This window comes from Cephus cinctus, unplaced genomic scaffold (assembly GCF_000341935.2).
Source record: "Cephus cinctus unplaced genomic scaffold, Ccin1 Ccin1_scaffold0715, whole genome shotgun sequence".
Classification (NCBI taxonomy): Eukaryota; Metazoa; Arthropoda; class Insecta; order Hymenoptera; family Cephidae; genus Cephus; species Cephus cinctus.
In genome coordinates, this window is record NW_014333334.1 from 191,680 (window position 1) to 217,211 (window position 25,532).

The following is a 25,532-nucleotide window of genomic DNA, read 5'->3' on the forward strand; positions in this document are numbered from 1 at the left end:
TGTTGGTAAAAGTTCACTAGTTGTCTCAGAGATGGCGGCACTTATCATGGGAAAATTCTTACACTTTAATATAATGCTGTTACAGAGATGGCGTTACATATCCAGTCCAGGATATGTAATACCGGGGATATATCCAAGATCATAACCATAAGGAAAGGAGGAAAGGAGTGCTGTCGGTCAACAATTATGAAAACACGGATGAATGATAATTTGCAAAATAAAATTACTGTGATGAAGAATAATTGCAAGCAGCAGAAAGATAAGAAGCCATTTGACAAAAAGAAATACAGATTACAGAAATATAGTAACAAGTATAAGGGTATGGTATATATTACCATGTACTGTTAAAATGTGGGACAGGTTAGAAAGGATACATTTATAATTTTGAATTTCTTTTGTAGTTGATCAGTGGGAAGAGCGAAGGAAAAAGTCTGTATTACGGAGGTATTATAAAGAGCTTCATAAAGATCAAGATGCTGCTCGAAAATTGTCATTATTTGCATCGAAGGAAAGCAAAGAGGATGACAGGGCAAGGTATGGCATGTTATTGGTAATTAGTAGATATAAAATGTCAATTGTACTGTATATATACTTTCATTATATATTTTAGTCAACCCAAGAAGAAATCTAATGCTTTCTTTGCTGCAAAACAAGAATTTCTGAAGAAGAAAGAAGAGAAGAAGAGAATAAAGGAAGCAATGCTAAAGTCGAAGGCTGAGAGAGAAGAAGCGTTAAAGAAATACAAGGAAAAGAAGGCATTGATCTATAAAAAATTATCTAAAAAAACTAGTAAGGGTCAACCTGTGATGAAGGATAGAATGGAAATGCTGCTCCAAAAAATTCAGGAGGATACCAGAGACGTACGATAGCCTTTTTTTGTATACATTTCTGTATAAATTCATCATAAATTACCAACACTTTTAAATAAAAGAAATGCTGCTGTGCACAAATTCTTAGTATTTTACATGTCGTGCCGCTTTAAAACTGGATCGAAGTAGTAGATTACGAAATTTGGTATCTCATTGGAATGCGCGTGCACAAGCATGCACCAAGAGCACCAGGAGTGAATGCGCCGGCGCTTCACTAGTGCCATCAAGTGGTAGTACTGGAAGAACAGCCGTCAGCTAGTCAGCAGCGGTTGCAAATGGCGACAGCCACAAAATCACTGGCATCGACTCGCGAATAGTTCACGCCTCCCGTGTCATTCCGTGACTGAGCCATCCGTGATCACAACCCTCTATTAAATCGGTACGTACTGCATGATCCAGAGTTCCCCGGCGAGCACTCAGGATCCATTTGCAATAAGAAAAAGCTTTTGAAAGACCTTAGGGAGGACCCCGTTCTCAAAACCGTTCTGCCACGGATCGTCTCCTGCCTTTTCATTCTTACAGCACTTTCCAAATCCGATTACATTTTTATACAACATTCTGCTATCACGATGACTGCTTGTTAATCTCGTACTTTCCCTACATGATTCCATTTTCCGAAATTACTTCCTACCCATCCTAACGAAGCAGGGCTGATAGCGGATCCGCGGCCTGTCAAAATCTTGCGTATTAGCAAATCTAGGACAAATTATGTAGCTTCAGTTACCGGCTTTTTCATTTATCATTTATCATTTCCAAGATGCATGTAGTCAACCATCATACTTATTGGCCTATATGAGACTACATAATGTAAGGTGGTTTGATGGCTCCAATTTTTACTTACGGCATTGATATCTCAATTCACTTATTCAGTTGCAATGTAGTAATTAAATTTTAGTCAATTATTTTGGAACAAGCTAGCATCAGTGTCCCAGTATTCTTTAAAGATCATATATTATTATCATGTGTTATACAGCGATATAAATATTATAGGTCACTGCTGTTGGATTAAGCAAATAATAAAAATTCAAACAAATATAGCCTATATAGTTTATAACCACTCTTTATATACCATAGCTTCAAACAAATGTTATTAACTGGTTATCGTATTTAATCTCAAGACATTCATTTGTTTGACCAATAGTTATTTTTTTGTATTATATCAACTCTACCATGATAATTGATAACATATGTTTGTAATTTAAGTTCTCGATATATCATGCAGAAAATATGTATTGTCTTTATAGTAAATTTACTTCACAGGTGGTTCTAAGTAACAGGAGGCAAGATGCCAGCTGTGCGTGGGGATGGCATGCGAGGACTTGCAGTGTTCATTTCAGATATCAGAAATTGTAAGATTATTTCCTGAACTTTAAATAGATTCTAAAACTTAACATTGAAAATTTTCTTCTTATCACTTCATTCAGTGTGGTCAAATGTACTATACTCTCATACACTTCCCATTAGTAGCAAGATAGAGGGCCATTGATACTGAGAGACACAAAACGCTTATGGCACTTGTAGCAAGGAATCAGGGGCGGAGCTCTGATACCAGCCTATCTGTCTGATAGAGGTAGACTTGACTAGCAATATGTAACATTCAGATAATAGTCTGATGTGAATTCTCATGGTGTTCTGGTTAAAAATATATCCAGTCGTTTCATAATGATATTAAAAATAGTTATATCCTTTTTATCATTTAAAGGAGATACCTACGACATTACTCCAACATTGATACAAAGTGTTCATATAAAAAGTCTAGAATCCAACAATATGTTAGAAATATTTGAAAATCCTGATGGAAGAAGAAAACAAATTTGATCCCTTAAATCATGCAAAATTTTCATTATACTATAGAAAATCATGAAAACTAACAGAGTGAATAGCGTACTGTGAGCTTTTCTATATGGAAAATAACTAGACAGTCAACATTGTGTATGAACTTCTTAAAACATGGGCTCTGAAGCATAAGCATCGTATTTAATCTGCATGGTAATATGAATTGATCTGCGTTCACTATAACGACATAATCGTCTACAAAATTACACTTTATTTTCAAGACAATACACACAATTTTCGTTCTTAGGCCAAGTGGCATAGTGCCATTTTAGTAGTGTGCACTTCAAATTGCAACACATTATCTTGTCCTTGATGATATAATCATTTTGACGTTTTAGATAGCAGCATGGTACAATCTAATAGAGACCGACTGGCCTAATATAATTTGAAGAGTTAAATAAGTATTCATCATAAGTCACTCTTAATCAACACTATAACGTTATTAATACTCAACTCTATTTGTTTCTCATGAATAAGACATTACATGAACGATGTACTTCTTGGTGCTTTGGCAGAAAATCAATAAAGATTTGGCAATAGGAGGACATTATACTTTGTCGCTCAGTACCAAGCTCATAATCCTAAATTTCTGTGTTATTATGTATCAAGCTCTATGCACTAAATTGGAGGGACGATAAAACAGATATGATAATAGAATAGGATTAAAAATTCATTTTATGCAAACGCTACGGTAATATTGATAAAATAAATGATTGAATCATCTACAGGCAAGAGCAAGGAAGCCGAAATCAAGAGGATAAACAAGGAACTGGCAAATATTCGTAGTAAATTCAAAGGAGATAAGACTCTCGATGGTTACCAGAAGAAGAAATATGTCTGCAAACTTCTCTTCATTTTCCTTCTTGGGCATGATATTGACTTCGGCCACATGGAAGCCGTTAATCTACTGTCATCCAACAAATACTCAGAGAAACAAATCGTACGTATCATCAGGAGGATTAAGAATTAAGGCTGACTCGTATTATCTCCTTGTGACGATTACGCTTTATCGGATAAATCTTTTATTAGAGCTGTGCGTCCGGTCTGGATTGTTATTTACTGCACACTCAAAGTTTTATTATGAGTTTTAAGCATCTAATTGATATAAAAAAACCGAATAGAATTATTATTCAAATTTCGAAAATTTACAAGATACTTGAATGAGACGTATACAAATATTTATCCTTCGTAGAAGCGTACGGCCAACAGATTGCCCTACTGTATTCAATGATTCAATCCTTCACAGTTCACACAGGGACTATAATCGTGTGTGTAATCATAAGTCATTGACCTGTGACCCTGTAGAGCTTAGAACCCATGAGAAAGACAAATCTCGGCTGTTCTTAGAAAGATATTTTTCGTATAAGTATCTACTTAACAATGACTATTGGAGATTTTTACAGTTTTGCCAATTTCTTTCTTTTTTTTTAGGGTTATCTCTTCATTTCAGTCCTTGTGAATACAAACAGCGATCTCATAAAGCTAATTATTCAAAGTATCAAGAATGATCTTGCCTCGCGCAATCCAATTCATGTGAATCTAGCTTTACAGTGTATTGCTAATATTGGAAGTAAGGAAATGGCTGAAGCGTTCGGCAATGAGATTCCAAAGTTACTTGTGTCGGGGTGAGTATTAGAATATAGACAATATGTCGCTAATCACAACACACATTCAGAAACTTTCTAATGGACCCACTATAATTTCATTCCATTAAATATCGCACATTGGAAATCAGGCGACTGGACATTAGGTAAACACTGACGCTTGGGACACTGAGCTTTGCCGCGTTTATAATAAAATTTCACGTTTATAATTGGCTTTAGAATTTTACACGGGGAGCAAAGGCACACTTGGCCTAATATTTTTAGAAACTAACTTTATTATTAAATCAAATATGTATTACCTTTAGGGATACTATGGATGTCGTGAAGCAAAGCGCAGCTCTTTGTCTTCTGCGGTTATTGAGAACTGCCCCGGAGGTGGTTCCTGGCGGTGAATGGACTTCCCGTATCGTACACCTTCTTAATGACCAGCATCTTGGTGTTGTCACTGCTGCAGCCTCACTTATAGATGCTCTTGTCAAAAGGAATCCTGATGAATATAAGGGTTGTGTGAGTCTGGCTGTTTCTAGACTTAGCCGGGTAAGTTTCGAGATAGCGAATCAGAATTAACGATTATAGCTAATTATTTAATATTATACTTGGATTTTGTTTCTCTCCTTATCATAGATTGTAACGTCGAGTTACACAGACTTACAGGACTACACGTATTACTTCGTACCGGCACCCTGGCTCTCTGTTAAGTTACTGCGACTACTACAGAATTATACACCGCCAGGTAAATCACCCATATTTTATTACCAGCACAAAAAAAGGGATCATCAGGTCTTATATATATATTTATTGTTTTCATTATATTGTATACAGCCGAGGATCCTGGCGTTCGTGGAAGACTGAACGAGTGTCTCGAGACAATTTTAAACAAGGCTCAGGAACCACCGAAGTCGAAAAAAGTTCAGCATTCTAATGCTAAAAATGCTGTACTCTTCGAAGCGATCAGTTTGATTATCCACAATGACAGCGAGCCGAGTTTATTGGTCAGGGCGTGTAACCAGCTGGGTCAGTTTCTGTCAAATCGGGAAACGAATCTACGATACCTGGCACTGGAGTCGATGTGTCACTTAGCGACTTCGGAATTCTCCCATGAGGCCGTCAAAAAGCACCAGGAGGTCGTGATTCTCTCAATGAAGATGGAAAAGGATGTTTCAGTGAGACAACAGGCAGTGGATCTTCTTTATGCTATGTGCGATAAGAGCAACGCCGAGGAAATTGTCCAGGAGATGTTGAACTACCTCGAAACTGCAGATTACTCGATTAGAGAAGAGATGGTGCTAAAAGTGGCCATCTTGGCTGAAAAATACGCGACGGACTACACGTGGTACGTCGACGTCATCCTGAATCTCATAAGGATAGCCGGCGACTATGTTTCTGAGGAGGTCTGGTACAGGGTCATTCAAATAGTCATCAATAGGGACGACGTACAAGGATACGCAGCGAAAACAGTTTTCGAAGTGAGCCATTTAAATATCATCTCGTTGTCATCCTGCAGCTTTCTATTTTACATTGACTAATAAATACTATTACATTTTATCAGGCTCTCCAGGCACCGGCGTGCCACGAGAATATGGTCAAGGTCGGTGGTTACATTCTTGGTGAGTTTGGAAACCTTATAGCCGGTGATCAGCGTTCCTCACCATCAGTCCAATTTCAACTTTTGCATTCCAAAGTATGTAAATCCACATAAATATGACACAGATGCATATCTTAGTCTAGTGCGAGAAGATTGACCGGCATCGTTATCATCCTCGACCCTCTTTTTATATTACAGTATCATCTATGCTCTCCCATGACACGAGCATTGTTGCTCTCAACCTACATAAAATTCGTAAATCTTTTCCCGGAAATTCGAAGTCAAATCCAGGATGTCTTCAGACAGCACAGTAATCTACGTAGCGCCGACGCGGAGCTTCAGCAGAGGGCATCGGAGTACCTGCAGCTGAGTATCATCGCTTCGACGGATGTCCTGGTACGTCGTCCTAGACGAAATAAAAATTTCATGAAGAGTTCATTGCATTGTCTGTTCTGTCCCAGGCGACGGTTCTGGAGGAAATGCCAGCCTTCCCAGAAAGAGAGTCTTCCATCCTGGCTGTCCTAAAGAAGAAGAAACCAGGTCGAGTTCCGGAGAACGAGATCCGGGAAAGCAAGAGTCCTGCTCCAAATACAAATCATCATACTGATACGCATGTTACTCCTGTATCAGCTGCAGTCAATAATAGTTCAGCTGATCTTCTTGGTCTGTCGACTCCGCCATCTTCTCAGCCTACGAGTAATACAGGTGTCTTGCTGGACGTTCTCGGCGACATCTACAGCGGCTCTCCGAACAGCGTTGGTGCTACTAACGGTGCACAAAATACCTACAACCCTAAGAAGTATGTGATGTTCCATAAAGTCTCTGACACAGCTCACGACATTTATATTAAATTTTATAAATATACAATAATTTTATTACGCTTTAGATTCGTTTGCAAGAATAATGGCGTCTTATTTGAGAACGACCTCATTCAGATCGGTGTGAAATCAGAATTTCGACAGAATCTCGGGCGTATTGGCCTCTTTTACGGGAACAAAACGCAATTCGCACTACATAGCTTCCAGCCACAGTTGTCGTGGTCAGAAGAGAACCAGGCGAAGTTGGCTGTCCAAGTGAAACTCGTGGACCCCGTTTTAGAAGCTGGTGCACAAATTCAGCAGATGATTAACGCAGAGTGTATCGACGATTACAATGGTACCTTAGTGAATAATAATGCAGTCTAACGAATTACTCTCGATTATTAATAACAATGAATCATTTAATTCCAGACACTCCGAGTATGATCATTTCGTTTATCTATAATAACGTAGCTCAGAAAATAACAATGAAGTTACCATTGACAATTAATAAATTTTTTGAACCTACGGAGATGAATGGTGAATCCTTCTTCGCTAGGTGGAAGAATCTAGGAGGGTAGGTATTTGCCTAACAAAATTGACTAGTTGATACAACAAGTGCACAGCTGTAGTTTCATGGGTTCTTTCTGGTTGTTTTTAATTCCAGAGCTAATCAGCAACGCTCGCAAAAGATATTCAAAGCTCAACAACCTATGGACTTGGCTCAGGTTCGCACGAAGCTTCAGGGATTTGGTATGCAACTTTTGGACGGTATAGATCCTAATCCTGACAATTTTGTATGTGCGGGAATCGTACACATGAGAGCCCAGCAAGTGGGCTGTTTATTACGTTTGGAACCCAATAAGCAGGCTCAGGTACAATACTTCATTAATTTCATCCTCATTAATTTGCATCACATTCTATCTAGAGCTTTTATGGGAATGCATCAGGAAATCTGTCATTCCTCATGAGATCGAGTGATTGTTTGACTGGATATAATTTTTCAGATGTTCCGGTTAACGGTGCGTTCGAGTAAAGAGTCGATGTCAATAGAGATCTGCGACTTGCTCGTAGATCAGTTCTAATCGATCTAGCAAGCTCTTGTAAAGTCAGCGACCAAAACGTACTCTAAGGTCGTACAACCAGACGGCTCAGATATTCGTGATTTCTCGTGACAGCCGAGGAATCTCAAGCACGATTAATTGTTAAAAATGAAGAAAACGCTCTACCCAAGCCTACACTCAATGGTATTGCCTCTTACAGCAGGATAGCAACGTGCACCTCTCTATCAGGAGTATTAACAACTAAGAAAAGGAAAGGGCGTTGTAACAGAAGAAATATTACTTAAATGAGATTTGGGACTTGGGACTAAGCCATAATAGAACAAAAAACTAAAAAAAGAGAAAAGAACAGGCAACATAGATTGGCATCAATGGGTAGTATTAGTAAATGAAGGTAAAACAAAGAATTACTTTTAATTGGTTTACCAAGCTACGATAAAACTATGGCAAATACTATACTGTATACTAGACGGATCTCCTAAGACGGCAAATGACGCAACACTCGATCCTATTTGCCAAACATGGGACGAAATTAATTGAGAATAATCAAATATGCGATCGGATCGACTTGCGTCCTATGCAGACTGTCGGATCCTCGTTTAAAAGTGTCCAAGCATGTTTAGTCTCATTTGCATTAAGTGATTCCGTTTTGCTTTTTCGTTTGAGTTTGTTGCGAAGGCGAGCGTAGATTTGGGCACGCTGAGTGCACTAGTTGTATGATATTAATTATTCGCCGTAGACTTTCCCTTTCCTCCCTCACCTTGCCTCCTCTTCCTTCCTTCCTTCGTCTCTTCCTCCTTACCTCCCCGATATTTAAAGAAGCTCAACAATCATTTCTTGTAACTAGCCGCTTATTTCAAAGTGTCACTTATCTTCCAACTATCTTTTCTCTTTTGTTCCTCCCTTAGTCGATGCTAATTTTATACCATGCACGTTTCAGTCCTCTCTCTCGATGACATTTATGAACTGACAAATCCATGACTGGTTGTGGCCGACACTTATAACACTAAGGTACGATAAGTAATTGATAAAGCTTCAAATCAGGAATAACAAACAAGAGTCAGTTCCGGCTTTAACAAGAACGCGCCCTCTTTGCAAGATGTACATTTCCGTAGCGTTTATTGTATTCTGTACAGGTCTAAGAAGATGAGAGACAGAGAGAGAGAGAGGGGGGGGGGGAAGGAAGGAGGAGAAGAGAAATGGCCCGAATTATGTTTTAGCAGCGCTTAGAAATGCAAAATAGCAACGATTCGCGATTAAGTTAGATTTCCAAGATACTGCAAAAAATCGAGTATAGCTTCTCCTCGATGATAATAAATAATGAGATAATGATAATAATAATATTACTAATAAATAATAATAATAGTAGGTAGTAATGATACGCGAGATGCACGAAGCCAGAGAGTGTGTGTATGTGTATATGGTGTGTGTTATAAGCAGCGTGTGCGCTCACCCTCCGTTAAGAGTCACAAAGTATAATGAAATGAAAATTGTAAAGTTTTATTCAATTGTATATAAGTATTGATACTTGATTGATTGAGTCGTTATAGCTCGATTCACGCCGCCTGTCGCAATGTTAATGCTAAAAGGTCGCGGGTACTTTCAGCCATGAGGACTCTGATCTTTTGCCTCTACGTTTAAAGAGTGAACCGATAAGAAAAGAAAATAACAGGCTTATCCAATTCTTTGCTTTGGCAGACGCGAAAATTATGGCGCTCGCACGAGATGTATATTTTGTCCCAGATTGCGTGGTGTAAATTTCAAAAATGGTACGCTTCGTTTTCCCGTGATTTCAATCGTCTTGTAGAATAATAATGGGGTCCTGTATTTATAGGAGGTGCTGTCGCGGCAAGTGCCGAGATGCGCGCGTTTTCAGTTCTCTTTGTCTTTCTTTTTTTTTTAGTCATTCAATTTCTGTCCTCGAAGTGGGAACTTCTTTGGCGAGTGTCCAGACGAAATCGCAAAGTAAAACATAAAAAGAAAGAAAAGAAAATAGAAAGTAAAATAATTGATGATGAAACACGAGACGAGTCTAATAGAATCTCAATAACGAGAAGGACATTTTTCTAAACGTATAATTGACGTATCCTTTTCGTTACGGTGCTCGTAGTAAGATTTTTTTTTAAGGCAAGGAAAATAAAAATATACAAAAATTGATAAAAATTGAATGTGCGCTAAATTAGAAGTTGTGAAAATTATACAAATAAGTATATACTCGTCTCGCGGTTTACTCAAGAAGTCATAAGTCACCAGTCATGGATTTCCAAGTATCTTATATAAAACCCGCGATAATGAAAAGAAAAAAAAAATGGAATATTGCTCCCAGCACAGGACAGCTAGGCATGATTATTCTTTGCCTCGTGTTTATTCGTTGTACAAAAAGTATAACTGCGATCGAGAAACCTGCGTTATTGGATCTTCCAATTAAGTTATAGTCCCCAGCGAACGATTCCATAAATCGTAATTAATTTGTATGTACGGAAATGGGGATAAATAGCTGTTAGAGACGCTCGACACTGAGTCATTCGCATTAATCGTCGTGTATGATTAATTGATTGTGTAGCCATATATAGACATATATATGTACTGTTATTTCATTGTCCGAAGAAACCGAGCATTCACATTGTCAAGAAAATATTCAATCCACAGTAATCCGTCACCGCGATATTATTAATTTCAAAATTCTAAATAATCATTTAAAATATCTCACCACTTGCTCCTCTCACTCGCTCCTTTCCAACTAACCTCTCCACTTCCTGTGAATGGATCGTATCCGGACGTCCTCTGTAATATTGAATTATTGTGTATCATTTAGCATCTATGTACATGTATGTTTGTAAGACACTATTGATTTATATATTATTGAAACAATATAATATCTCTCGTACAAAACAATGCTGTGTTAATTGATTGTTTTGACGTGTCAAAAATTCTTAATTCACTCGAACGTTACGTCTACGGCAGTAGCTGTATATAATGTGACATTTATATATATATATATGTATTTAAGATTAAAACGGACCGTGAATAGAGAAAAAGAAAGATAATAACGACCACAATACGCGGTCCATCGCGGCTCATTATTTAATGTCTATCTTGCAGTTTACCTCAATTTTCTTTCGTCTTGTGCATCCTCCTTAGAGCGTTCGTTATGATATTATTACATTACGGGGTCCACCAAAATTTGTACTAAGTACGTACTTTGCGAGAAAATCAGTTTAATTAAGGCCGACAGAGCGTACGAGTACTTTTAGTGCACTCTCTATTACTAAGGATCTGTTAGTAAATCCGTATATAATAAAGACACAATGATAAAAGTGGCAACAAAACGAAAGATAAGAAATACAAATACCAAGGGTACTTTACAAGAAGGATCTGCGCTTAAAATATATTGGCGGTTGGTTGAATGTGTCGCTTATTGTATCACATTTTTTAAAACTTATACTCGTATTAATAATAAAAATAGTAAACAAAGCTGGAACACATACGAGGATCGTTATTAATTGTGGATTGACAATAGGACAAGAAAGAATATAAAAATACAAAAGAAAATGGAAAAAATACGAGAAAGTTTTATGTCTGTCTCAATCTGTGAGTTTATCTCGTTATGGCATGTATACAGGACATTCTAATTAGCTTAGCTATGTTTGTTAAGTACGATTAATCGTGTAACTTCGAAAGTGACATATATAAGACTACTCGTTATATTTTTTAAAGCACCACGCACTTAGATAACTATATAACTCTCGATCTATTCTAATTCTATTCTATTCATCTATCTATCTATCTAGGACGTATACGTATACAGTTGTAGTACAGGGATTATACTTATACGCATTTCGGTCAATGTCGCTAATTGGTATCTCACATGAGAATTCAGTTGGCTGATACTTATATATAATCAATATAGTATATATATATTTCCAAGGATTCGCCTCACAGTGGATGTTCTCGGGTATCGGAATATCCTGGTGAGAGCATCCACGTCGGGATCCTGGTTATCTAGGAACACTGCACTTCGAAGCCGATAACCGGCAAAACGGAACAAACACTTGGAGACTGGACTTTTCGCGGTATTTATAAGTAAAGAAAAAGTAGAACTTGACTGTTTGATTTCAAACAATAAAAAAAATATTACTATACAATTAATAAAGTTCTTTCAATGATGTATTGAATTATAATATCGCATTAAACTCTCGATTTTTAAGATGACGTCGACGCAACGTCTCATCGAATTGTTCCGATCGTCCGGAGCGAGCGCAATGGCCCCAAATATTGTCATTAATAATTAAGCACTGGGTAAACATTGAACGGTGAATTTCTTTTCCTACTGCCATGAAAATAGAGAATTTCTTCTATGGCCCAAACATTTTCCGTGCGCGCATACATACATAGATACATACATGCATAAATCTACATACAAAATATAATTAGTCTTTTCTTTGGATATACATATACATATATGTATATGGATAGGCGTTGATCAAGGAAATTTATGATCAGGGAAATTCTCTCTCTCTCTCTCTCTCTCTCTCTCTCTCTCTCTTTCTTTCTATCCTTCTATGTTTGCTTCTGTATGTATATTGTGACCGGAAAACAATTTAATAGTATGTATCAAGTTGTTTTATTCTGCACATCAGCTTTCTTTCTATCCTTCTATGTTTGCCATATATGTATATGGATAGGCGTTGATCAAGGAAATTTATGATCAGGGAAATTCTCTCTCTCTCTCTCTCTCTCTCTCTTTCTTTCTATCCTTCTATGTTTGCTTCTGTATGTATATTGTGACCGGAAAACAATTTAATAGTATGTATCAAGTTGTTTTATTCTGCACATCAGCAGAAGGATGATGGTCATGGTACTGTATAGCTTAGTCTTGTATGATCCGCATTCCGAATTATGAAAGGAGAAAAAACAAGTGAACAAAGAGAGGGATAATTAATCAAGAGGACGGCTAGGCTTGTAATTATATAAGATTACCGAATCTCACCTGTAATCGATATTGAAATAAAATACATATACACTGCTGTTTGAAAAAAAAAAGGATTGTATCTGCGCATGCATTTCCAGGTTGAAAAACGTTGAGGACACACGTTACACAGAATGAATAATTATACTGGGAGTTTCATTCAGTATCTTTCTCGAAGATTGACTAGTTTAACGTTTATCCTACAGCTTCTCACACCAGTTTGAAATTAATTAATTTTTTGTCCTACCCTCACTATCCGCTTAATTATCTCTTTCCCTCCATCTTCCGTCGTTCCTCTATATACAGTCGATTACTTTCAGCCTGAGGATCACGATGATGTCTTTAAAGTCTTTGCATGCCAGCCAATTCTTCATCGACGTCATCAACGTCTTCCAATGCCGCTTCGACGTCCTCCCTAAGGATGAGATCCCGGCCGTCCATCCGAAACTGTTCTTCAGGTTCATTCACTAGGACACTCTCTTCGCCGGTGTTGCGTGCATCTTCCGGCGCCAGGAAGAAGCTATGTCCGCGACATTTACGACGGTAATCAGGATTGTCTTGGGCCTGCCTATGGCAAGAGTCGCAGACTGTGTCCATCTTTGAAGTACAAGGATGAGCCTCGTAGAGTCCAGGTCCGCAACGTGAACAGATCCAACACGGCTGAGTACTGTGATGAGGACTGTAAGTACCACGGAGACATTTTCCACACTCCGTATCCTTTCCCTTGGTACAGCGGTTACTGACTCCCCATCCTGGACCACATCTGCTGCAGTGAGTACCGCCACGATGATGTCTTATGTGAGGCCTGCCACTTGCCATCTGAAAACAAAATATATTTTTTCATTAGAAAATAACCAAAGAATTTTATTACTTTTTTTTACTACGTACAGAAGTCCTTTGTAGGATTGTAAAATGCGCTTAAGAGAATTCTCTAAAGTAACAGGTGCCTGGGAAGGCGAGGGCCAGCTGACGCAAGGAACACCTTGCACTCGTTCCCTGCCATACGATTCAAGCGAACTAAATCATTATATCAAAGGGAAAAACAAAGATGTACAATATAACATCCGAAGTTCACCCTCAGAAGGAATATTTTATACCGGGAATGATAATGCCGTACGCGATATCCATCTGCTCTGCAATCCTTACATTATTCGGTATATTAACTTAGTATGATTATAACGCAGTTGTATGAAATTATTATTGATGCACAATCAAAAAACCCCTATTTAAAATCTGAACAATGTTCAAAAATTCATTGTAACCCTGGATTAATTAAAATGGCAAAGGCAGGCCGGCTGCAGCTGCCAGGACGCCGGCACGCGCTGCCGGTCACCGCTGTCAGGTGAATCGTAACAGCCGGCTTTCTGTTCCCATTTCTCGTGTTACCCTCGACGATCATAGTGGTAGAGTAAAGATGGGAGAGACGCTACAGTCTCGTATTTGTTATAAGAGAGAAATTAACGTAGGGTAGAAACACCGGGCCTGACACCGGTTCCACATCTGCCTTAGGGCTGCCTGCCCACAGGAATAGCCTTCCTATTATACATACTGATCGAATATTACTACGTAAATTAAAATCACCTTATTTAACAAACATATTCGAAACTTTTTTAAATGTAAAACGAGCACTCAGTATATTTCTAATTGATATAATTGGAGACGTAACATGAAGCCTCTGGTAGTCTTATGGCTGCCAACCCTTCACTTAGGGGAGACCTTTGACCATGGGGTCAGGAATTAAAAGAAATACCTATCTCTTAGCTAGCCAAGTGTATACAGTGGTAACGCGCTGGTCGGTATGCATTGCATGTACTTGTATATAAACTGCCATCTGCTGCCTGCTAATAAATAATTGGCCGGTCACTTGAGTAACCGCAAACGAGGGCAAATTATACATTCGACCGGGTTAATTCGACCCTTAGGCCCTTTAGTTCGCCGTGTTAACTTGCAAGTTCACCTTACACCCTAGAGAGCTGACTTTCGCCCGGGGAAAACTGCCTACCGTTTACATACATAACTATTTTTTCTGCTTTTTGGTCTCTCTGCCTATGTCTTTCGCAAATTACTACATGAACATATGTAGATACCGATTTATATAATCTAAATTACGTAAAGGGCTATAGATACGCATAAAAGGATCCAGAAGACATTCCATTTAAATGGGACGTTTATGTATTATAAAATTGTGATGCTCGAGCGACTGGGTCGTAACCATGATACGTGGAAACGGCTCTTAGTGTCTTGACTTTTTATTTTTACATTTATTTCGTCCTCGCCATAACCGCGAGAGTCTTTTAAACGGTGGTCACGCGCCATGAACCACACCATGGAATTTCCTCGAGTGTCCATCGCGAGAAAGGAAAGAAAAACCTTGCTTTTATTTCGTTAAACTGGATCGGAGAACAGGTGTATTGCGGTACCGGTATATTCTTTATGGAATATCAAAGTGTCCATAAAATATAATGAATCTCATAAAAACTGGTCATACTCGAACTTTTTTTTGATTGAATCGAAAGGAACGGACTGACAATAGAAAACGGGAGTAACGCGAAAATCGATTTGAACGTGTGTATATGTGAACTGAAATAACATTGGCATATGAATAGGAATATCCTGTGTGTCGAATAAAAACGGAAATGGTAATTGCTGTGGCTTTATGGCGACCGTCGTTCTTCCTTCTCTCTCTGTCTTTCCCTTTATTTCACACTTTCCATTACTCGACTCTCGATAGCGAAGCCAGTGACGTCCTGGTATTTTCCATCGACATAATGGGAATTGCCAGGAAGCCAAAGAGCGCTTCTACAGATGCAGTCGCTACCTATCGCCTTATGAAATTATAGAGCTAGTACTTCCACGCAGGAAATAGAAATTCGAACAGTGCTGATTTTTCTCACTTAAACGAATAATACTTGTTCCTTTTAACATTCCCTATGTGTAGTATCATTAATACAGAGCCGTCTATTGATATCATTTTTCGTTTACTTCCAACATTCCCATATAGTTCACAATATCGTATATGTATGGTTGGAGTTACGGTACGACGATTTCCGCTTTGAAACTTCCCTTCCATTCACTTCCTATAGGAAGTCAGAAATATGAAGGGGAACGAACGAAGGAGGCAGCAACAGCAACGGCGGCAACAGCTGCCACGTTAGTTAATCCTCGTAGGACTATCAAAGAGCACCAGAATAATTATCCCTGAGGATGTTGCTCTTCCAAGAGTATTAACAAGGGCGACGGATGTAGTCCAAAGGTAGTTAATGTCGATGTTCGTGTTCCTGGAAATACAGTCAGGGTATTGGAAGTGAGGAAAAAGTACCTCCAGATCTGAGGATCAAAAAGACTATGAACATTCAGTAAGGTAGGTAAGTGGGTATACGAAGTACCTGTCCAAAGGATGATGGCAAGGCTGGGAACGTCGCGAAGGTAATAACAAGGAGCCCTTGCGATGCGAGCTATCCGCTGGGAATCTTCCTGAGCTAATTGCAGCGAGAAATCATTATCCTTTTCCTTTGGCTAGTGAGTGCAGCCCGGTCACACTTAAGGTTATCTCAGCAGGATCTGACGAATCCTCTTAAAGTGATCATACCTTTTACTTCCTCAAAATTCTATAACATGATGGATATGATTCTGCACCTTGACCCTCCATTGAAATAATCATCCGACATCTGTCCCAGGTCCACGTATATAACCTGTTAAATTGTTAACTGGTACAATTGCTTCTATCAGTTAAATATACGCGAGTCCAAATAAAATAATATCTCTCTCAGAGACAAATTATCAGTGTATCGCAATCATACCTTTCAAAACAGACTATTCAGCATCTCAAAATTGCTCCAACTCCCGCGGTGATTTTTCTCTTCTCTACAAAGTTTGCAATCAGCGGTAGAGGTCTCACGAGCCACGAAATAGCCCACTGGACTGAATAACTCTCTCCGGCAGTGGATATACACGTACTATGTACTATATGCAGCATACTGACATATGCAACAGCACAGAGTATACACTCAAATTCACTCAGCACGTGTGGATCTAATATATTCGCGCATCTACACAGAATTATTCGCACTTCTCTACGAGACTATACACCACATACGTATGTACTCCAGAATCAGAAGCAAACAATAGGCAAGCAACAACGGCTGCCAGGATTCCCTGGTTCCCACGACTTATACGCGTTATTAGTCCAGCCTTTTGACCAACCCTGATCATCAAGTCAACCCCATGTGTAACACGCATCCAGGGATAAACACATGTGAACCGATTCTTATCTATTCTCTCCCAACAATGCAATGCAAATTTATAGCATTTAACCGTCTATATACCCTACTGCTCCTCCCCTGCTTACTTCCCTCTATATCGCCAGTTGTCGCTGACCTTTTTATCAAACAATTCTTCAAAGTCGCGTAGTTACTTTCTGATAAAATCCACGGTACACCATGCTCCTGTTATTATCTGCTTCTCAAAATGCTCTGTTCATCTCTCTCCTGTGAAACCTGCATTGTTCTCAAGTATCTTTCTCAAAGGCAGCACACCAAACCTACACCATCCACTTTGCACTTTTAATTGTAGGCCGTTATTACAGCTCTCACACGTCCAAAGTGTTGTTACGCTTGTAAAAGGGACCTTTCGTATTGCGCTCATCTTTTATTCATGAGCAAATACATACGTATATGAATCTTCTGTATAATGTAAATTGTTATATATATGCTTAGTACTTATGTATGTCATTCCGACGCCATTGCGTAGAATTTCACACTGCATTAGGATGAATTGTGTCCGGCATACTGAACACTATAAACTAATAGTCGGTTGTGTACAGTCATTTCTTGTGTCGAGATATTAATATTCAATGCGACTATACATTCCAAATTCTCCTTAATTGTGCTTTTTCTATGTATTTTTTTTTTTAATTTAATAGACTTCGACTGTCACCATCGTAGTATGTCGTGTGCAGTTCAATCAAGGACTTTCGAATGTAATAGTCGGAAATTATTACATCCTCTCTTATCCAGTGATACCACCTTACGCAATTCATCCTCTTTCAGCGTCGTGCCATAACTGCTATTCATGGAATTTCAACAAATTTCGAGAAAAGAGTCAAAGGGGTGCTTCATCTTTGGATATCCTGATAAGAAGTGATAAAAGTCATCGTGATAGAAAATTGTACTGTATACAAATAATGACTAACGATCACTGATCAAACGTGGTCGAGCGTAAAAATCGATTAAATGTCGGTCTGACCGCAACTGGCTAGGTTACTGCTAATTTCCGGAATGAACGGAACCGTATAACAGTACCGATTAGCAGAATCATATATTTGCAATAAAATTAATAATAAACAGGTCCATCGATACCCAACTAATACATCACACTGATGTACACTTCGAGCTATAATAAATTGCATACCGATCAATGATACAGGAAACGAACGCTTCATAAAGTACAATTTTTTTCAAAAAAGAAAGAATTAATGAAAAACAAAGGATAAAGATTATAAAATTATTTACCTGCATCATAGCCGCCAGCGTGCACGCAACAAGTAAGATGATTGGTAGTCGAGAGTCCAGGAACATCTTGAAGATTGATCTTCCTCTGTTATTTATTGTGGATGATAATTCTCCCGATGAGAATTATAGTGGTGCTTTACAATGGTCCCCCGAAGCGAAATATTCCGATAGCACTGCGACGTCTGTTATTAACGTGGAGGATCCAATACGGTGCAAAATTCCAGGAAGATCTTCAGTATAGAGAAAAGGAAATGTCCTATATCCAAGTCAATCCTTCTCCTCGTCGTCGGTGCGTCCAGGACTGGTGAACTCTGCTCGGTCACTTCCGGTACGACAATAGTACATGGAAGTGATCGACCCGATCCGAAGTGTACTCGTTCGTGACTGTGAAAAATCGGTCGATCACTCCACGTGAATTGAACGCAATTTATAAATATCGATTAAAGATCGTTTATTCAAAACGATATTAGTTCCGGCACAATTTCTTTTAAGTATAATTATTATTTCGTTAATTAAGACTTATAAATTTATTACAATTACTCATGGATAGTATTCACTGTTATTGAGCGATGTTCTACTAACCGAATGCGAAGTAAACACACCGGCGTTCCTTTCGAGAATGAAATGAGTATCCAGCTGCGAGGCAAGCACGAGGTTCACCACCATCACGTGGGTTGTTCAAATGCTCCCACCACTTTTCGAGCAACCCCTTGCAGAAGATACGCCTCCATATAATCTGCTAAAATGACTCCGTCGAGAATATCATCATTTAATATTGTGATACCGAGAGGAATGATTTTCTGGAATTTACATTCGTGGCTTTTGAAGCACGGATGATGGTCCCTTATGGACCAATTTACTGAATTATGCTCAGTACATCTTGTGTGGTCTTTGATCATGGTACGAAACAAAAGTAGGTAATCCGATCCGAAAGAAAAGTCAAAAGCAAATACGTCATCTCTGCACCCTTTGTCCTTCAGGTACCCCGTAAAGAGATGAAGACCCTTAGGACCACGCTTATCTTCCTCCCTGTAAGAATAACAGCAAAGACTCTATAATTTTATAATTTCAAACTACAAAAGCAGCACGAACAACAATATCCAATCAAAGTTTGATTAAATATTTCTGTATATACCTTTGTCTATACAGTATAGACCAAAAGCTGAAATTCAAACCCGGATCATCTGCATCAGCTGTCCGTCGGCAGCTGACAGCCTCCTTTGGTTAGTTTCTTCGTGCCTGATGGCGAGTATCCAGTGCTCTGGAGACAGGTGTGGAGCCGGCACGCGACAGCCGGCCGTCGTCACATTGCATACTCATAATGGGATGAATACTGTTTCTCTTTTGATATGCGCAGTCGAATCCTCGAAATCTCCTATGACTTGAAACATGCCTGTAATACGAAATACACAATATAGAGTAATACCAGCAAAATAATGGTTTCGCATACGTATCTAGTGTGGGTCTTGGTGCCATTAGAGAAAATCAAAACGACAACAGGTAGCACAAGCGCAATAGTTAAATACTTCTTGTTTCCAATCCATGGCAAAGAAAGTAAGCCCGTTAGTCCAAGTCAGCAGAGATGGTATCCTTAATCGCGTTGTGCAAGAGATAGTAACGTTCACCGGCAGAATCCGCTCTGGAGCCTCGAGTTTCCCATACATAAATAACCGCCCACGCCCTGAATGTTATATCATCTAGTTATAACGCCCTATATCAAGTAGACATTCTACATCTACACATACATCTAAATATCGTACCAACATTTATGGCTTTTCACTACTAGAGCTTTCCCGTGTACTTATGCACCACGTGTACTGGTTTTGCCTAGTTCCTGCCACTAGGTGCACGTGACTAATTTGAAAAAAGAATATACTATATACTATATCCAAGTACATCCTGCACTTAGAGTAGTGAATATTCCGGATATAACAGGTGCACAAGTATTTTATAAGCATCTTATAACGTATTCTCTATTCCTTTATTTCATGCTATTTCCCATGCACCTATTGAAAATCACATTACGGAGATGAACGAATGATAGGATGCAATGTAATTCTGTCAGGGGATGGTATAATTAATGAAGCTATAATTAGAAGTTGAGAGGTAGGTCCCTCCCGGTTCACAGCATCAACATGTTAATTTATGAGCACGCTCGCGCTCCCATGAACAGATTGTCGGATGCGTTATAGACTCCATGGAATTTGAGAAAGAAAACATTTAAAAAATACGCAATTTTAAGTTACAAACTTCAGATGTCTTACTTGAGATGGGATATGATCAAAGTTAGGATGAATACATTATTATATCCTGATAGTACGTTAGACATACTGGTGGCGGCGCCACCGCTCGATACATTTCCCATAATGTATTACAGGATCAAAATACTTGTTTCTATATAATACCTTATTGAAGCACTAGATCGCACTGCCGCGGCACGGAAACGTTTGATTGTACGAAGGAATGCCGGAATCCAGGAGCTGAACAGCATTATCAGGTAGGTAGAAATGAGATAACCAGTCCCGTATCGGTGTTGCGTACTGTCTGGTTCACAGGCGCTTCTATACAAATTCATTACAATAATTAATATCCTAGGTTTATTGGTCATAGTAGGGTAGATCCACTAGTAAACGAACATCTTACGAAACATCTTCAGTGAATGAATACTTGTGTTAAAATCATTGTATATAGGTATAATCTGCCTGAGTTACAAAGTTTCAAATAATTTATGAGGTCTCTCATTACCTTTTAAAATAATTTCATAACAATGAATAGATAGAAGGATGCAAAGGCATCATAGTTAATTCTAATTTTGGCAGACTCTTGCTAGCGCATGCTTGTAACTTGACGGATGAACGATCAATGTAAGTTGCGCATGTGCGTCGCAGCTATAGTCAATAGCAGAGAATTCCGAAGTCTGTCATATGATTGCTGATCTTAGTTGGTTGTGGATTATGATTCATTTTCTGAAACTTCTTCACTGAAACTATCTCAGGGAGAAGACGAGCATGCTCTGAAAGATAATACTAAGTGAATTTGTAAGTTCCTCATATACGTTATATAACAATGTGATATAATTAGGCAATTACTGGTGTATTTCTTTTGTATACGGTTGGTCACTATGAAAACCTAAGGAACCTCAGGTCCAATTTGGATCAAAATAAATAAAGTTACATGACATAATTAATATTCGTGCAATAACAGCTTTCAATGTGTGTTATTGAAGGACTCCTTGTCCTAGGTTATGATATAAGGTTGCACCATTAAATGTTAACATAGAATTAGATGCGATTATTTACAAATAGCAAATATCTGGTTTTAACACCTCGCGGAAGTGCACATGACCTTCATGCACGTATGCTCTTTTTATCTAGCCAATTCAAGTTTGCAATTCCATATTTGCTTTTCTTAGAACGCTTGATACCGGTCTCAATTGAATTGCCAAGGTCTTTCGGCCAATCGTTATACCGCGTTGTATTGTGGACTGTAACGGTGCATCGACGTATAGCGTTGTCACGTTATGTTCTATGAAAAACAAACAAAATTATAGTTATCCATAAATAAGAGGAAAACTTTATAGGTTTGTATTTAGTGTGGTCTGTTGTTTTGCAAAATTTGTATGTTATGGGTTGTTTTGTCATCAGAATGGTCAGTCTGGATCCCTGTTAATTTTCCATAGGATAAAATCATTCTTGAATAGAACTGTTATTACGTTCTTCAAGTTTCTGTACCACGAAAATTCTTCACTGTTAGATATTCTGGTACACGTATTTTGAGTCCGATTTTTTGATGATTAAACGTGTGATATTTTTCTTATCAAGTATTTCGTTGCGCAATGATTAAATTTTATCTAAATTGATCGATTATTTATTGTTACGTCGACCCAAAGAATTTGTTTCAATGCGATTTCTCTTATTATATTGCGACGAAGGAAATAATGTCTATCGCTGAGTTGCTATTCCAGTATTCTGCTGTGCTAATCTTTGCTATACTCGGAATGAAGCTGCGTTCGCGTCACTGGTATGTTCTCTTGGAAGGGGTAAAATGTATAAGTTGCTAGACTTTTCAGCTGCGGAAGTAGCGTCAGTGTTAATTTAGCGAGTGCCTCGTACTAGTTACCCCTTTAGAAACTGTTGGCGCTTTTCTGTAAGACGATTTATTATTTAATTCACATAGTTCATAAAGACTGATAATATCTTATCGATCCTTTGTATATAATACAATAGTCATTTCGTTATTTTCAATTTAATTTCACACAAGTCGTATTGCAATGAATCGAGCATGCAGCCATTAATATTTAGTGTATTTTTTAATATTTTTAATTTTAATTTTTATCTGATAATAAAATGCATGGCTTTTGATTCATTTCTTGAAACAGTGTAACTTGCTATAACTTCTATTAACGATACAGACTTTAATATCTAAATTGCAAATCATTCTTTTACTGAATATTAAATTGAAATACGCGCTACTGACGTAGGATATAAAAGTCGGTTTGTTTTTTCATACATTGAGCCGGAGAAATCTTGACATGCGATTAATTAGTCATTTTTTTCTCTCCCACTTTTGATAATATCACTTAAAAACTTTTATATGGTCAAGCAGCCTAGACGCACTTTCGCTATGGAAATTTTTTCAATAGAAAAAATTGATTTTACCTTACATGATCAAAGTAGCCATCCATCGAGATCTTTAATAATTGAGTTCTTTTCCATAAAATTGCAGAATACTCATTATAGTATCGGTGATGGAAATAGCAAAGGATCTGCATAATGATGTGGACCTAGAAAACATATCCAAGATTAATGAAAGCATGGAAAATCATTATAAAATGAAGAACAAAAGTAAAATTGCATCAGAAGCCGAAGAAATATATCTTACTGGAGATAGTGACAATGACAGCGGCTTCTTGGGTGCGTCCACCGGTTCCTTAGAGTGTTTGGAGGAAACCTCAGAACCAGAAGCAATAAGCCAAGATGATGATTACTTTGAGATTCAGGATGATTTCGATCTAAATACTGAAGAGGACATTAGCAAAAAACTTGAATGTCCTATGAAGTCGTGCATGACTGAAAAAGACAATATCGCCATACAGGACTTTGAGTCCGCGGTAAAGATTGTTCTTGGTAAAATCGAATTTCCTAAGGATTATGAATACCTAACAATATCCGCCAAGTACGAATGGCTGAAGGAAACACTTGAAAAATCCTGTAGGATACTACCCCATGACCTGTTACAATCATTATCAGGATTTCTTCTACCTGGCGATTGCGGACGAGCTAAGACTGACCGGCCATCTTGGTTGGACATGGACAAATTTCTTAGAGGACAAAAATTCGCCCAAGATCATCTGTTTGGCGTTTACTTTGCAGAACTTTTATCACTCTTTGCTTTGTTCTCTTTTCGCGATGGACTCAAGCCGATGATTGTCACTGGAAAATCCAGTACGCCTTACACGGCATTTAGAAGGTTAGTGGTGGTCTTCACCACTTACAGTCAAGATCTCCTTTATAAAAAGAAAAACTTGAACCAGCGTTGGTCTATCACACCTTTTTTTCTTTTAATTAAGATACCTTTCAACGGGAGTGCGCATCAGAAACTGGTATACAGAGGATCCTTGGTTAAAAGGTACGGCCGCTTACAAGGACATTCAGACAGTAAGGAGAATGCACAGTGCCGTAAGACAAAGACTCTGGAAAATAAATAAGGAAGATATCAATGAAGAGGCTAACGTCCCAAACGCCTGGTGTCCAACTAAGGATATCTTACTGGAAGATTTCCGCTCCTCCTGTCCGGTACCATCTCCTGGACAGTGTTTCTGGCAACATTGTGATGCATCATCCATTCAATTCAAAGGACTCAATCAGAGTGATATGTCGGCCACGCAGTTTGGATTCGTAGGACTCATTATACTTCATCCAGTATCCTTTGGTGTTCATTACGCCACCGATGAAGATCTCGAAGCCTTTTGTCATGTCTGGAGAGGAATTGGCTATCTTTTGGGTATACAAGATGAGTGCGTCTCAATTCCTATTTAAAAAATAATCCAAAAGATATATAAAAATCGAATCTTCTACATTTGAATATCAACTTATCTATGCCCATTGTAGATACAACTTCTGTCGTGGCTCTTTGGATGAAATCAGACAACGTTCTCGCGACTTTATCAACTTCTGGGTGAAGCCTAATCTGCGCGAAATTAATCCAGAATGGGAACACATGCTTAGGTGTATCCTAGCAGGACTTCAGTACTATTTTCCGGGCAGTTCATACGAAACCGCCTTGATGTATTTTACGGAACTTATTGAAGTTCCCATGCCGAGACTCTACAACTCAATGTCCTACATGGAATGGATAAAACATAACTTGAACAAGTACGTAGTGTGTATATATATATATATATAGTCTACATAATTTGCATAGCGTCAACAACAACAACAATGGCACTTTTACAATAAGTTTTCCATCTGTAAAATAAATTTCTGGTTATTTCGTTGCAGGTCTCTATTTTACTTCATGTCAAGAATAACTGCTGTAAGGCAATTGATGAACAAGAGGCTCAATGATGCACTTGATAAGGCTGTGAATTATGATTCTGAAAGGCACGAAGCACTTAAGAAATTGTCAGAAATTACATTGGAACGTGTTGCAGCACATTTGTAGTTCTATGCCAAATGTAATCACGATGTTTGTCCTCTTTCTCTTGCGCAACGAGAAGATGCGCACAGATTAAAGAAAATGAAGTTAATGAGACATAACGTTTAGTGTAGTAACTGCACTAAAGTTGAAACTGTTGATCAGAAAAATTTGTATGGCAGAGTGCATTGGCTGGCTATATCGTTATTAATTTTGTTAGCTTTATTAATTAGTAATAAATACCTACACAGTGACCTATAATAATAAGTAGTACGTTGTAATGATCGTGAGGTTGTGATATAAAGTATAATAATTATATTACATATAGAATATTTTTACAACTAAATAGCACGATAACAAAAAGCAAGAGCACAGCAACTTTTTCTCCCGTGTCAATGCAAGATGAAAATTCTATATAATAAAGCAAGTCATCAACGAGATAAACAAACTAACTGTTCATGATGATTCCATTTCTTACTGGAAAGTACATTTAGCCATAATGCGATGTGGTGAACCTCATCAAACGTTACGCGTCTAATGCCAGCAATAATGCAGCAGAGATTCAGAGATTCTCAGATTCATTGCACTTCGTTGCATAAAATACAACTTTCGTAAAATCATAAGATTTCAGATCCGCAGCTTCTCTCTTCCGTATGTCATACTTC

At 38.3% G+C, this 25,532-nt stretch overlaps 4 protein-coding genes across 9 annotated transcripts; 3 read left to right on the forward strand and 1 right to left on the reverse strand.

Annotated features, from left to right (window-relative positions):
* The first annotated feature begins 86 nt into the window (after positions 1–86).
* LOC107270265 (thyroid transcription factor 1-associated protein 26 homolog) lies at positions 87–959 on the forward strand. The gene is made up of 3 exons (XM_015745118.2): positions 87–319; positions 402–534; positions 611–959. The coding sequence occupies exons 1-3, from the start codon at positions 88–90 to the stop codon at positions 867–869; spliced, it is 624 nt and encodes a 207-aa protein (XP_015600604.1). The 5' UTR covers position 87; the 3' UTR covers positions 870–959.
* A 119-nt stretch (positions 960–1,078) lies between these two features.
* LOC107270261 (AP-2 complex subunit alpha) lies at positions 1,079–11,237 on the forward strand. Of its 2 annotated transcripts, XM_015745109.2 has the most exons (14): positions 1,079–1,248; positions 2,130–2,218; positions 3,434–3,645; positions 4,137–4,330; positions 4,615–4,846; positions 4,934–5,042; positions 5,132–5,775; positions 5,859–5,990; positions 6,093–6,290; positions 6,356–6,693; positions 6,781–7,049; positions 7,124–7,268; positions 7,359–7,566; positions 7,699–11,237. In XM_015745109.2, exons 2-14 carry the CDS (start codon positions 2,155–2,157, stop codon positions 7,774–7,776), a joined length of 2,823 nt encoding a protein of 940 aa, XP_015600595.1. In that variant the 5' UTR covers positions 1,079–1,248; positions 2,130–2,154; the 3' UTR covers positions 7,777–11,237. The 2 variants fall into 2 exon arrangements, with proteins under 2 accessions (XP_015600595.1, XP_024943433.1); XM_025087665.1 differs by lacking the exons at positions 1,079–1,248; positions 2,130–2,218 and having other exon boundaries at positions 3,508–3,645; positions 4,156–4,330.
* A 1,212-nt stretch (positions 11,238–12,449) lies between these two features.
* LOC107270266 (tumor necrosis factor receptor superfamily member 14) lies at positions 12,450–20,769 on the reverse strand. Of its 5 annotated transcripts, XM_025087675.1 has the most exons (5): positions 20,637–20,769; positions 19,367–19,624; positions 18,814–19,260; positions 18,232–18,615; positions 12,450–13,540 (listed from the first exon to the last, which is right to left on the reverse strand). In XM_025087675.1, exons 4-5 carry the CDS (start codon positions 18,295–18,297, stop codon positions 13,064–13,066), a joined length of 543 nt encoding a protein of 180 aa, XP_024943443.1. In that variant the 5' UTR covers positions 18,298–18,615; positions 18,814–19,260; positions 19,367–19,624; positions 20,637–20,769; the 3' UTR covers positions 12,450–13,063. The 5 variants fall into 5 exon arrangements, with proteins under 5 accessions (XP_024943443.1, XP_024943442.1, XP_024943444.1 ...); XM_025087674.1 differs by having other exon boundaries at positions 18,232–19,260; XM_025087676.1 differs by lacking the exon at positions 20,637–20,769 and adding an exon at positions 19,758–19,875 and having other exon boundaries at positions 18,232–19,260.
* LOC107270262 lies at positions 20,639–25,315 on the forward strand. Its single transcript, XM_025087669.1, has 5 exons — positions 20,639–20,728; positions 22,957–23,700; positions 23,801–24,247; positions 24,342–24,605; positions 24,732–25,315. Exons 2-5 carry the CDS (start codon positions 22,979–22,981, stop codon positions 24,892–24,894), a joined length of 1,596 nt encoding a protein of 531 aa, XP_024943437.1. The 5' UTR covers positions 20,639–20,728; positions 22,957–22,978; the 3' UTR covers positions 24,895–25,315.
* The last annotated feature ends 217 nt before the right edge of the window (positions 25,316–25,532 follow it).

Excerpts from the sequence above, each read along its gene's own strand:
- LOC107270265 (XM_015745118.2), top strand. The coding sequence starts at position 88 with ATGGCGTTACATATCCAGTCCAGGATATGTAATACCGGGGATATATCC. Across the intron at positions 320-401 it reads ATATAGTAACAAGTATAAGG|TTGATCAGTGGGAAGAGCGA; the intron begins GTATGGTATATA and ends TTTCTTTTGTAG. Across the intron at positions 535-610 it reads AAAGAGGATGACAGGGCAAG|TCAACCCAAGAAGAAATCTA; the intron begins GTATGGCATGTT and ends TATATATTTTAG.
- LOC107270261 (XM_015745109.2), top strand. The coding sequence starts at position 2,155 with ATGCCAGCTGTGCGTGGGGATGGCATGCGAGGACTTGCAGTGTTCATT. Across the intron at positions 4,847-4,933 it reads CTGTTTCTAGACTTAGCCGG|ATTGTAACGTCGAGTTACAC; the intron begins GTAAGTTTCGAG and ends TCCTTATCATAG. Across the intron at positions 5,043-5,131 it reads ACAGAATTATACACCGCCAG|CCGAGGATCCTGGCGTTCGT; the intron begins GTAAATCACCCA and ends TATTGTATACAG.
- LOC107270266 (XM_025087675.1), bottom strand. The coding sequence starts at position 18,297 with ATGTTCCTGGACTCTCGACTACCAATCATCTTACTTGTTGCGTGCACG. Across the intron at positions 13,541-18,231 it reads CGCTGGCGGCTATGATGCAG|ATGGCAAGTGGCAGGCCTCA; the intron begins GTAAATAATTTT and ends TTTTGTTTTCAG.
- LOC107270262 (XM_025087669.1), top strand. The coding sequence starts at position 22,979 with ATGGAAATAGCAAAGGATCTGCATAATGATGTGGACCTAGAAAACATA. Across the intron at positions 23,701-23,800 it reads CCTTACACGGCATTTAGAAG|ATACCTTTCAACGGGAGTGC; the intron begins GTTAGTGGTGGT and ends CTTTTAATTAAG. Across the intron at positions 24,248-24,341 it reads CTTTTGGGTATACAAGATGA|ATACAACTTCTGTCGTGGCT; the intron begins GTGCGTCTCAAT and ends TGCCCATTGTAG.